This window comes from Chiloscyllium plagiosum, chromosome 12 (genome assembly GCF_004010195.1).
Source record: "Chiloscyllium plagiosum isolate BGI_BamShark_2017 chromosome 12, ASM401019v2, whole genome shotgun sequence".
Taxonomy (NCBI): domain Eukaryota; kingdom Metazoa; phylum Chordata; class Chondrichthyes; order Orectolobiformes; family Hemiscylliidae; genus Chiloscyllium; species Chiloscyllium plagiosum.
Genome location: NC_057721.1, coordinates 652976 through 666321, shown reverse-complemented (window position 1 = coordinate 666321; position 13346 = coordinate 652976). Strand labels below are relative to the sequence as shown.

Genomic DNA, 13346 nt, shown 5'->3' with positions numbered 1-13346 from the left:
ACAGTGCAGTACAGGCCCTTTGGCCCTCGATGTTGTGCCGATCCAAGCCCACCTAACCTATATTAGCCCACTATCCTCCATATGCCTATCCAATGCCCGTTTAAATGCCCATAATGAGGGAGAGTCCACCACTGCTACTGGCAGGGCATTCCATGAACTCACGACTCGCTGGGTAAAGAACCTACCCCTAACATCTGTCCTATACGTACCCCCCCCTAATTTAAAGCTATGCCCCCCTGTAATAGCTGGCTCCATACGTGGAAAAAGGTTCTCATGGTCAACCCTATCTAAACCCCTGATCATCTTGTACACCTCTATCAAGTCACCCCTAAACTTTCTTTTCTCCAATGAAAACAACCCCAAGTGCCGCAGCCTTTCCTCATACGATCTTTCTACCATACCAGGCAACATCCTGGTAAACCTCCTCTGCACCCGTTCCAGTGCCTCCACATCCTTCCTATAGTATGGCGACCAAAACTGCGCACAATACTCCAGATGCGGCCGCACCAGAGTCTTATACAACTGCACCTCATCATCTGCTCAGGAAGCTTATAACCTTATGGCCTTAACATAGAATTCACCAGCTTCCAAATCTCTCAGCCCCTGTGCCCCCACCCCCACCTCATCCCAGGTCCAGTCCTCCCTCTCCACCTCAGCCCCTCACCTAACCTTTTCATCTTCCTTCCCATCTATCCACCGTTCCCACTGACCAATCTCAATCACCTCCTAACTGCATACATCTATGAACATCCCACCTATCTTTCCCCTCGCCTCAACTCCCTCCGTCTATTTATTTCTCAGCCCCCTTCCCTGTCCCCAGTCCTGATGAAGGGTTCAGCCCGAAATGTCAACTCTCCTGCTGTTCTGAAGCTGCTTCACCTACTATGCTTTTTCCAGCTTCATATTTTATCAACTCTAATTAATAAACTCACTCTTTGTAAATTCAAGAAAGCCTGTTTAAATTGGCTGCTTTTAAAACATGAATCTGGGAATTTGGTATCCACAAGAGAAGGGATTCATTTTAAAATGAACCTTGTTACGATTAACAGAGAGACAGACGAATAATTAAAGGGAGACAGTTCCCCTCTCCTCACCTGGCGGTTTAATGGTTTGGGGGTACCTCAAACAATACTGCAACAAATTCGAGACCCTTGCCTGGAAGCTGGTGAATGTTATGGACCACTACATGCTCCAAGGTGGTGTGCAAAATATCTGTTACATGCTCCAAACATCGTATAGGTTGCAGGTAATGTCTAACAACTTGCACATGTCCTTTGGCAGGTAATCCAAAGCAATCAGCATTTTTTGGTGCACAGAAAGCTCATCTTTCTTTTAAAGGCTGTATTCCAAAATTCTCCATTGTTCTCTCTAGAAGAGCTAATTAGATTACATTACAGTGTGGAAACAGGCCCTTCGGCCCAACAAGTCCACACCGACCCGCCGAAGTGCAACCCACCCATACCCCTTACCTAACACTGCGGGCAATTTAGCATGGCCAATTCACCTGACCTGCACATCTTTGGACTGTGGGAGGAAACCGGAGCAGCCGGAGGAAACCCACACAGACACGGAGAGAACGTGCAAACTCCACACAGTCAGTCGCCTGAGGCGGGAATTGAACCCGGGTCTCCAGCGCTGTGAGGCAACAGTGCTAACTGCTGTGCCCAAGATACAAGTTGCTCCTTTGCAGTTACTTCTTAGATCAACCTTTTATCTGCATCTACCCTTGTTCTCCGCCTCCTGTGCTCAAATTAATTTTGCAGCACAGATCCATCCTTCTAACTTGCTATTAACATCATTGATAATATAACTATCAGATTGACCTACAAATCTTGATTGTGTTACTGAGGGGATAGTATAAAAAGGAAATGAAGACAGGATGCCTAAATAAACGTGTTGTTTCTGGCCTCCAGCCTGCGTGTGTGTTATCTGTTGATAGTGGCCTTTCTATTTGTCAATATCAGTATAGAGCCATTCAGCACAGAAACTGACCCTTTGGTCCAACTCGTCCATGCTGAACAAGTTTACCAAACTAAACCAGTCCCACTTGCCTGTATTTGGCCAAAATCCCTCTAAACCTTTCCTATTCACCTGTCAGTCCAAATGTCTTTTAAATGTTGTAACTGTACTCATATCCATACTTCCTCTGGCAATTCATTGTACATACAAACCACCCTCTGTGTGAAAAAGTTGCCCCTCAAGTCTCTCTCAAATCTTTCTCCTCTCACCTTTAAAAATATATGCTCTATAGTTTTGAACTCCCCCCACCTTTGGGAAAAGATCTTTGTTATTCACCTTATCTATGCCCTTCATGATTTTATAAACCTTCTATAAGGTCAGCCCTCAACCTCCTATGCTGCAGTGAAAAATGTCTCAGCCTATCCAGTGTCTCCTTATAAATCAAACCCTCCAGTCCCAACAACATCCTGGTAAATCTTTTCTGAACCCTTTCCAATTTAATAATATCCTTCCTATAGCAGACTGACTCGAACTGTACACAGTACTCCAAAAGACTCACCAATGTCCTGTATGACCTCTACATGATGTCCCAACTCTTATATTTAATTGAGCAATGAAGACCAGCATGGTAAATGCCATCTTAACCACCCTGTCTATCTGGATGCAATTTTCAAAGAATTACATACTTGGACCACTAGGTGTGTGTGTTCCATTCAGGACCATACCATTAACTGTACAGGTCCTGCCTTTATTTGTTTAACTGAATTGCAGTATCTTGCATTTATCTAAATTAAATTCCATCTGCCACTCCTCGCCCGTTGGCCCAATTGATCGAGATCCTTTGGTAATCATGTGGAACCTTGTCAAACGCTTCACTGAAGTCCACGTAGACAACATTTTCCTCAGTTAAAAGTCTGTTGTATTGTGTCTGCCAGCTCCTCCTCCAAGAAGAGGAGCAGTGGATTAATCTGGGCCTGGTAATAATGGTTTTCAAGATGCTTACAGTGGATTAGCATAATGTTTATGGAGAGAGAGGGGAGCTACATGTGTGCAGAGGATGCTGAGTGAGGTAGTAGGGTTTGAGAGCGTTAATACAAGCAGGGGTGTTCTTATAGTCTAGAGGAAACCGTAGGGAGTGAAGAAAATGGATGGTTCCGCTTGTAAAGTAACACCCGCACAGCTATGCAGAGAATGACATGTGAAGGGGAGTCTTGGCTTGATCACTTCGTATCCTGGGTAAATATTGACATCGTTGTTAGTTTCAGCTGCCTCACTCTACGTTTGCTTTGAAATGCATTGACCACCTGTAGGAAGAAGACCTCCTTTCTACTCATGATTTGGAGAAGCTGGTGTTGGACTGGGGCATACAAAGTTTAAAAATCACACAACACCAGGTTATAGTCCAACAGGTTTAATTGGAAGCACACTAGCTTTTGGAGCATCGCCTGATGAAGGAGCGACGCTCCGAAAGCTAGTTGCTTCCAATTAAACCTGTTGGACTATAACCTGGTGTTGTGTGATTTTTAATTCCTTTCTACTGCTCACATATTGAATAGGTGTCTCCCTGTTGCCTTAGGGGATCTCGGCATATTGTTTAGAATTGTTCTGCAGCTGTATCTCAATCCTGAAGGCGACTGTCCCTCTTGACACAAAGAACCTCTCCTATAAAGTACCGGCCCTTTCAGGGACTGCTGTAGCCTATTGGTTGCCTTGCCAGATTTTCTGCACTTTGAGAGATGCCCAAAGATAGCATTTTGCACTGCTAACCTCCCAAATTAATTTAAATGAGGCTAAACCACAAAGATTATGGAGACCTTATGCCACCTTCTTCAGGTAAGTGCATAGCACCTCTGCCTGCCCCTAACCCAACTTGCTTACCCCTAAGCAAGTGTTAACGTGTGTAGGTTTGTGGAATTCTGTGTGGTACTTTGAAAATGTTCCCTCAGATAATATATTGCTGAGGGTTGCTGAGTAAGTTTCATCACAAACTTATTTGAAAAATCTGAATTATTAAGAGCATAATGCAGTGAAAACACAGTGAAAGTGATTGATATTTGGTGCATGTAAATAACTGTATCAACTATTAAATTTGTTATATACCTCAAATAGATTAGTCATAGAATCATAAAGCATGGAAACCGAGCTTTCAGTCCATCCAGTCCACACTGGCCATGCTCCCAAGCTAATCAAGTCCCACTTGCCTACATTTGGCCCATATCCTCCAAAATGAAATCATTCCTATAGCAGAGGAAGGGTGTTTAAGCACTTCACTCAGAGCAAATGTATTACAGAAACGGGGGCATGACACTCATTTTGTTAAGTGTAATTTTAAGATATTTGGCTGGTACCTTGTATTCTGAACTTTGTTAGACTTTGCTAATTTCTTTGGGATATTAGCTGTTTTTGATGAGATATTATTGTTCATGTTTGTGACATTGCAGTATATTTGCAAATTCTGACAGTGTTTTACACTTTACCTTCTCTCAGCAGATTGAGATGAATGAACATGTTGAGGGAAGGAAATGTTCCACTTCTGACAATGAGGAGAACCTTGCAGTGTTAAGAAGGTGAGAGCAGCAAGAGGTGATAGTATAAATATACAAACATCTGAAAGAAAACACTTTCTATCTTTTCTCCGCAACCTGCTGTAGATACAAGCATCACACGCCTCTAGATCCTGTCTATTTCTGACTTATAACCTGCATCAACATATTGTTCACCATTTGTACCTAAAAGCATAAAGAATGTTGTAACATAGAGGTCCTGTGGAATAGGTAAAATATGATTGTATTAACTGAGACTTGGTTGTGGAAAATTCAGGACTGTGAGCTGTACGTTCCATGTTACCACATTTCCAGAGGTGATAGAAAGATCCACTCACAGTATTTACAAATGATTACATCACAGTTCTGGATCTTATGAATTCCAAAAAGAACTGAAGGGTGGATACTTGCATACAAAGTTTAGCATTGGATAAGAGAGAGTTTGTCACAACTGCCATAAAATTTAGAACGCATAATTAGAACTAAAATTAGAGAGTACTTAAAAAAGGCAATGGTTTTAAAACAAAAACCTGCTTGAATTGTGATAGGAAAATCTACAATTTGAAGAGAATGCTGTTGGTCAGATAAAGGGAATATAGTGGATTTAGTCATTTCCTCTTTCTTCCCATGATGAGTGTTATTGGCAAGCTTAACTTTGTACCTCACCCCTCGTTTTCTTTCAAAGATAATCGTGGTTTTGTTCGTGAACCACTGTAGTACTGCTGCTGATTGTACTCTCATGACAGTGTTGGAAAGTATTCAAGTTTTAAAGTAGGCTTAGCAGGCTAGGATAGCATTTATTGTCGATGCCTAATTGCATTATCTTAAACTGTGCATGTCCATTTAATTTAGATATATGCACAACACTGTTTGGAAGGCAGTTCCAGGATTTTGACTTCGCAACAGAGAAGGAATGACAGTGTAGTTACAAGTCAGGACAGCTTGGACTTGGAAGGGATCTTGCAAGTTATGCTGTTCTGATGCATCTGCTGCCCTTGCCCTCCTAAATGGTAAAGATTGCAGGTGTGGAAGGTGCTGCCAGCCTTGCTGAATTGCTGCTATATGTTTTATATATAGTACGGATTGCTGCCACTGCAATATTGGTGGAGGGAGTGAATATTTATATCGTTGGTGGATGTGGTGCCAATCAAACATGTTGCTTTGTCCTGGATGGTATTGAACTTCTGAAGTGTTGTTGGAGGTGCACTGATCCAGACATGTAACGAATATTCCATCACATTTTTTCATTATGCTTTGTAGATTGCTCTAGGGAGTCAAGAAATGAGTTACTTGCTACAAATGTCCCAACCCCAGTTGTGCTCTTTTAGTCGTAGTATTTATATGGCTAGTTCAGTTCAGTCTCTGGTCAAAAGTAACAAGTGGAGGATTCAATGATGGTAATGTCATTGCTGTCAAGGGGAGATGATTAGGTTCTATTTTGTTGGAATTGGTCATTGACAGGCACGTGTGTAGCAGGAATGTTGCCTGTCACTTTTCAGTCTTGCTGCATATGGATCCAAAATACATCAGTATCTGAGGAGTCGCAACTAATGCTGAACATTGTGCAAGCATCAGCAAACATCCCACTTCTGACCTTTTTGAAATGATAAATTGCTTATCATTGATAAAGCAATTGAAGAAGGTTGGACCATGGGCATTTCCTTGAGGACGTCCTGCAGCAATGTCCTGATACTGAGATGATAAACCTCCAACTACAAGAACTATCTTCCCTTGTGCCAGTTATTACTCCAACCAGTCAAGAGTGACAATGTTTGTGTCCATGTCTATGTGCTAATGGTGTTCCAATGACATTGTTGTTGTTATCCTTCTTGTAGTAGAGACCACAGAGGCAAGAGTTTCTATTGATACTCTTTGTGACTTGATATTATTGGTCAGAGTATTGAGTACAGGAGTTGGGAGGTCATGTTGCAGCTGTACAGGACATTGATTAGGCCACTGTTGGAATTTTGCGTGCAATTCTGGTCTCCTTCCTATCGGAAAGATGTTGTGAAACTTGAAAGGGTTTAGAAAAGATTTACAAGTGTGTTTCCAGGGTTGGAAGATTTGAGCCACAGGGAGAGGCTGAACAGACAGGGGCTGTTTTCCCTGGAGCGTCGGAGGCTGAGGGGTGGAGGCTGGTACAATTGCAACATTTTAAAAGGCATTTGGATGGGTATATGAATAGGAAGGGTTTGGAGGGATGTGGGCCGGGTGCTGGCAGGGACTAGATTTGGTTGGGATATCTGGTCGGCATGGATGGGTTGGACTGAAGGGTCTATTTCCATGCTGTACATCTCTTTGACTCTATATCCAGTAGCTAGAATGCATTAGAGGTGGAGTATTTAGAAATTGAATTTGGTTGGCGAGGCACTAATCAAGTTCTGTTTTAGTAATGTTAAGCTTCATGGGTGTTGCTGTCCAACCAAGATGGTGTAATGGTTCTGAGAGATCTAAAATGTTCCCTTTTATTGCGGAGTGTCAAGCTTCTCATCTTATCTTGCAGCCACAACTTTGAAGTGAGTAATCTACTTAAGCTTCATTTAGCGATGTCCCCAACATTTTGATGATGGGGAACTCAGTGGTGATGGTACTATAAAGGTGAGAGGGCTTTCTCTTGTTACTATTTGGCACTTACATGCCATGAATATTGTCTGCCTTTAGACAAAGGCTATATCAAAAGTGTAAGCGGATTTTGAAATTTTTAAGTATGAGTATAGAATACAACAAATGTGAAGAAGTAACAATGCACTTGTAGAAAACCTGAATTAGACTTTATTTAGAATATTGTCTGTACAATGAGTAGCTCATTATTTAAAGTACTGGTTTCGATTTATTTCAATATTTTATTTTATTTCTTGATAGGTAGGGGATCAAGGGTTACAGGGAGAAGGCAGGATAATGGGTTTGAGAAATGTATCAACCATTATCAAATGGTGGAGCAGACTCAATGGGCCAAATGGCCTAATTCTGCTCCTATATCTTATGGATGATGATCTGCTGGTGAGAAACTGCGCTTATGCAGGTTGAGTTAAAATACTGGGAGTATTTCCATTGAGTAGATAAAGAGAGGAATTACATAAGTGTTTTTCAATTAAGAAGAAATCACATGACACTGGGGTATAGATTTATTTGAAACCGCAGGCTTTCGGAGCTCCCACTCCTTCCTCGGCAGCTAATGAGAGAGAATACATCAGACACAGAATTTGTAAGGAAAAGATTAAAGGGTCATACAAATGTTTTGAACAAATCTAGATGGCTATTAAGTCTTTGATCAGTTAGAATGGAGGTGCAGAGTTTGATTGATTAATATGTAAATCGAGAATTATTTTCAAGTCATTGCCCCAAAATAACTTAAGGTTTTATCAGAATAAAGGTGACACCTAGGGTCAGACAATGCATTTTAGGTGTGAGGCCATGTTTCATGTCCACATCAAGTAAGAAGAGTTTTGAAGGTGTAAGTAAGGAAGGCGTCTTCACCTAATGGAAAGTCAGTAACCTGGGACTAATTCTAAATTGTCACAGTGAAGAGAGGCTCAGTAGAAAATTCTTTATCCAGAGAGAATGGATGGAGACAGCATTGTATCTTTGTGGAAAACCTGGATAAATATTTGAAGTTCAGCAAAGTATTCACTGGCAGAGACGGAATACTACATTGAAAATAATTTTGGGCTGCTTCAGTGGAACATATCAGACAATTAATTGCCTGGTTTTCTTTGCTGCTGTAAATCTTTATTCCTTCTGTGATTTGTTCTCTTCTGCCTCTCCATAACTATGTCCTTTGGGCATTCAGCAATGATTTTGGACACCCTGATCAGGATAGTTGGTCAGGTTGGTCTATTTCACCAAGGTCCTGATGGCAATGCGTACTTTATTCTACCTCTCTTTAGGCCTTCCCATTGGGTTTATGTCTCCATAAGCAGATACACCTCAGTTGGATACTCTTGGTTATTTAGAGTATTCATCCAGATACTCTGACTTATAGAGTCATAGAAATGTACAGCACAGAAACAGACTCTTTGGTCCAATTCGTCCGTGCCAACCAGATATTCTAAATTAATCTAGTCTCATTTGCCAGCACTTGGCCCATATCTGTCTAAACCCTTCCTATTCATATACCCATTCAGCTGCCTTTTAAATGTTGTAATTGTATCAGCCTTCATCACTTCCTCTGGTGGCTTATTCCATACAGGCACCACCCTCTGTGTAAAAAAAAAAAAAATTGCCTTTTCAAATCTTTCCCCCCTCACCCTAAACCTGTGCCCTCTAGTTCTGGACTCCCCTGCCCAGGGAAAAATCCTTGTCTATTTACCCTATCTATGCCCCTCATGATTTTAAACCTCTATAAGGTCACCCCTCAGCCTCCGACGCTCTAGGGAAACCAGCTCCAGCCTGTTCAGCCTCTCCCTATAGCTCAAACCCTCCAACCATGGCGACATCCTTGTTAATCTAAATAATATCCTGTACAGCCGCAACATTACCTCCCAACCCCTATACTTAATGCTCTAACCAATAAAGGAAAGCATACAAAACACCACCTTCACTATCCTACCTATCTGCAACTCCACTTTTAAGGAACTATGAATCTGCACTCCAAGGTCTCTCCCCAAGACCTTACCCTACCATGTGACATCAAGTTAGACCCTATCTGCCACCACCTGAGAAAAAGAGCAGGAAATGACACCACCACAGGAAGTGACATCACCAACCCAAAGAAACCCAAACATATAAATAGAAAGCAGGAATTATCAGCAGTGCCTCACCTGGAGGCCCACTGAAGATATTACTTAGTAGGGTGATGAAACAATTGGAAATGAACCTTCTGGATCAGTGAGCAAACCTACATCCAGAACCTCAACTTGAACTACAAATCTTCTCAAAACTCGCTAATGATGCATATGCATGCAGTGTATTTGCTTGCTGACTGGGTTTGATAGTAGGAGCCCAAATGGTCACCTGCTTGCAACCAATGCTACTATGCATTGTTATACTGAATCTTTCTGCCAGAAGTGGAAGAGTATCTGAGGGTGCAATAATGTTATGGGGGAATGTACTGTCAGATTTTCAGGTGTATTTCTGGAAATTGTGTTGGTGCAAGAAAAGGCTCCAGGTAATGAAGGAAATGAAACTTCAGAAGAGGATGGTTTTGATCCCATGGAAACAAGTTATCAAAGCAGTCCATATAAAGAGGGAATTTCTGTAGGCTTTAGGCAGACAGGTATGGCTGAGGGAGGGCTGGTTGGAGACAATAACCTATAAAAGGGTTGATGGATGTTGGGGACAAGGGCATTGTATTAGGGCTAAGCTCACCTTAGTGTTGTAGTGCTATGTCCTCTGTGCTGTAGCCATACAGAACTTTGAATGCAGCACGTTCCATCATTTGTCCGACGCATTTGTTGAAACTTGTTTTTTTTTGTAGACCTTTGGTAGTACAGTCTCTCATCTGCCTACACTACATTATCAGGCAGTGAATCAAATCTCATAACTACATGCTCCACAAAACAGCTTTTCTTCAGGTTACCTTTGGTTCTTTTGCTAATTACTTTTATAAATTTTGCCAATTATTTCCGTTATCGCAGGTGGACATAAAATAATCCATTGCGTTATAATAGGACTGTTATCCCCTGTGTCTTTATCAATAGTTTTCTCTCTCCGTGTCACTAAAAGCAGATTATAAAATCATTGGAACATTACTATTTTGAAAGCTTACTCAACACAAACTTACTGCCATGTTTCCTACATTACAATAGTACTGTTCTTAAAATGAACTTCAATGGCTGTAATGCACTTTGGGACATCTAGGAGGTCATAAAAGATGCTATGGAAATGTAACCCTTTTTATGTTGTGTTATAGGGTCCTGTTACATAATAATGTGTTTTCTAAATTGCTAGAATTCAAGATTATTTTCATGAAATAATGAGTATAGATGTTCTTAGATTTAGTACCCTAACACAGTCATAGAACATGCTACAATGCTTCGCAAGCATTGAATTACTACTCGTAATGCAACAACCATTGTCTTTATGGCAAAAGTCACCATCCTTTCACTGAGGCTGCAGATTTTATATGGTTCTAACTATGTCCACACATGTACATATTCTAATATGATATAAAGGTAAGATTGTTCATTTTTTTTTCTACAGCCATGTAATGAATGAGCTAATTGAAACAGAGAGAGCCTATGTAGAAGAATTGCTTTGTGTGCTGGAGGTAAGTCATTTTGTGATGAGTGTGGCTGTACTTAGTCTTGTTGAAGTTGATCTAAATGAATAATGGTAGAATACAGTAAAGCATTCAGCCTGCTCTATTGTTCACTTTATTACATATGTCCTTTTACAAAAATAACAATACTTGGGTCCTGAATGTTGTTCCCTGGTTGGGAGCACAGAAGTGAAACAAGACATTTCCCGGTTCAACAAACTCAACCCAGGATAAACTGACCCAGGAGGTCAATGTTTTGTTCCAGAAATGACTGAGTCCTCTAGGAGGATATCCTCTGACTGTGCAAGTCCAGAAGGAGAGTGGAGACTATCTGCTGTGGATGTAGTTTGAATATAATACACTGCCTCCCTGCTTGGGCATGTTATGGAAGATTAGTTAAAATACTGATAAAACCTAAAACAACTCTCCAGCTCGCACACCCCTCTTATCCCCTTTCTGTCACGCATCTTCCCATACCCCATCCATGCTAACATATACTATTTAGTATCCCCATGCTATTAAATGTCCATTTACCTATCTGATACCACATCATGGCCACAATACTCGGTTATAACCTTTCAACACTTCCCTCCAATAGCCCCTTGGCCTCCATTCCACCTCATGCGCTGTACCCAACCTCCATGTTCCTCGTACCATGCTGATTTATACTTTCATTCATTCATTCATTCTTTATATTCTCAATGCCAACTTTGTGCCAACTTATGCTAATTAATTCTCCTTAACTACTATCCGTTGCCTTTGATTTACTATGCCAAGTCACCAGAAGTAAACTTCAGAACCCATGCACAAATAATAAATAATACAGGTCCTCAAATAAAATAGATTTTAGAATATTGAAGAAAAACACTCAATCATAAAAACACTATTACTGCTTTAAATTCCTTTTACCTCAATAAAACCTTACTAAAATAAGCATTACATTGAAGTACTTCATTTAATAAACATTGGAATTCAAAGTCCCACATCAGAGTCCAAAACAATTTGTTACTGTCAATCAATTGAGTGTCAGAGTAGGGGAAAAAAAATCAAGGTAAAAGAGGAGGTGTAACTTAAAATGAAATTACCATGAGAAAAAGTATTAGGGATAAAAGGCTGACAAGTCCCCAGGACATGATGAGCTGTACCTCAGGGTCTTAAATTAGTGTCATGGGGATAGTAGATGTTTTGCTTGTAATCTTCATTTCCCAGATTCTCAAAGTCGTAACAGATTACATACCACAAATGTAATACTCCATCTAAGTAAAAAGAGACAGGTTGCAGGTAACTGTAGGCCATTTACTCTATATATTGTTAAGCAAATGCTAGAATCTATTGTTAAGGATGTCATAAAAGGATATTCAAAAATCAAAACAGGCAAACAAAATTAACATATGAGTTCTTTGAGGGTGTAGTAAGCAGCATGGATAAATATGAACCATTGTTATAATTATTCCCAAAAGGTATTCAATAAAGTACTATTGAAGGTTATTGCACAAGTTAAGGTCACACTGTGTCATGGATAATAATTAGGATAGATAGATAATTGGTTAGCTAACAGGAAACAGGGTAGGGATAGACGTCTCTTTTTCAAATTGGTAAAACTTTAACTGTTGGAATGTAACAAGGATCGGTGCTGGGGCCTCAACCATTTATAATCTGTGGTGGTGTTCACGTGGACCATCTCTGACACCTCCCTTCCCTTCCTGGACCTCTCCATCTCCATTAATGATGACCAACTTGACACTGACATTTTTTATAAACCCACCGACTCCCACAGCTACCTGGATTACACCTCTTCCCATCCTACGTCCTGCAAAAATGCCATCCTGTATTTCTAATTCCTCCGTCTCCGCCGTGTCTGCTCCCAGGAGGACAGTTCCACCACAGAACACCACCAGATGGTCTCCTTCTTTAGAGTTCGTAATTTCCCTTCCCATGTGGTTGAAGATGCCCTCCAATGCATCTCATCCACATCCCGCACCTCCGCCCTCAAACCCCACCCCTCCAACCGTAACAAGGACAGAACCCCCTGCTCCTCACCTTCCACCTTACCAACCTTCACAAAAACCTCATCATCCTCTGATATTTCTGCCACCTCCAAATGGACCCCACCACCAGAAATATATTTCCCTCCCCACCCCTTTCCGCTTTCTGCAAAGACCGTTCCCTCCGTGACTACCTGGTCAGGTCCACGCCCCCCAACAACCCACCCTCCCCTCCTGGCATCCTTCCCCTGCCACCGCAGGAATTGCAAAACCTCGCCCACACCTCCAAGGCCCCAAAGGAGCCTTCCACATCCATCGAAGTTTCACCTGCACATTCACCAATGTCATTTATTGTATCCGTTGCTCCCAATGCGGTCTCTTGTACATTGGGGAGACTGGACGCCTCCTTCCAGAGCGCTTTAGGGAACATCTCAGAGACACCCGCACCAATCAACTCCCCTGCCCTGTGGCCCGACATTTCAACTCCCCCTCCCACACTGTCGAGGACATGCAGGTCCTGGGCCTCCTCCACCGCTGCTCCCTCACTATCCGACGCATGGAGGAAGAGCGTCTCATGTTCCGCCTCAGAACACTTCACCCCAGGGCATCAATGTGGACTTCACTAGTTCCCTCATTTCCCCTTCCCCCACCTTACCCCAG

At 41.7% G+C, this 13346-nt stretch overlaps 1 protein-coding gene across 7 annotated transcripts in view; it reads left to right on the top strand.

Moving 5' to 3' along the window:
- The window catches only part of mcf2la (mcf.2 cell line derived transforming sequence-like a), a 235019-nt gene that overhangs the window by 155354 nt on the left and 66319 nt on the right, over positions 1 to 13346 (top strand). For 6 of the 7 annotated variants that reach the window (XM_043700234.1, XM_043700236.1, XM_043700232.1 and 3 more), the window contains 2 exons: positions 4447 to 4526; positions 10644 to 10710. In XM_043700234.1, the coding sequence (XP_043556169.1) occupies positions 4447 to 4526; positions 10644 to 10710 (147 nt within the window). The remainder of the gene's footprint in view (positions 1 to 4446; positions 4527 to 10643; positions 10711 to 13346) is intronic. The other variant, XM_043700233.1, reaches the window with a different exon arrangement.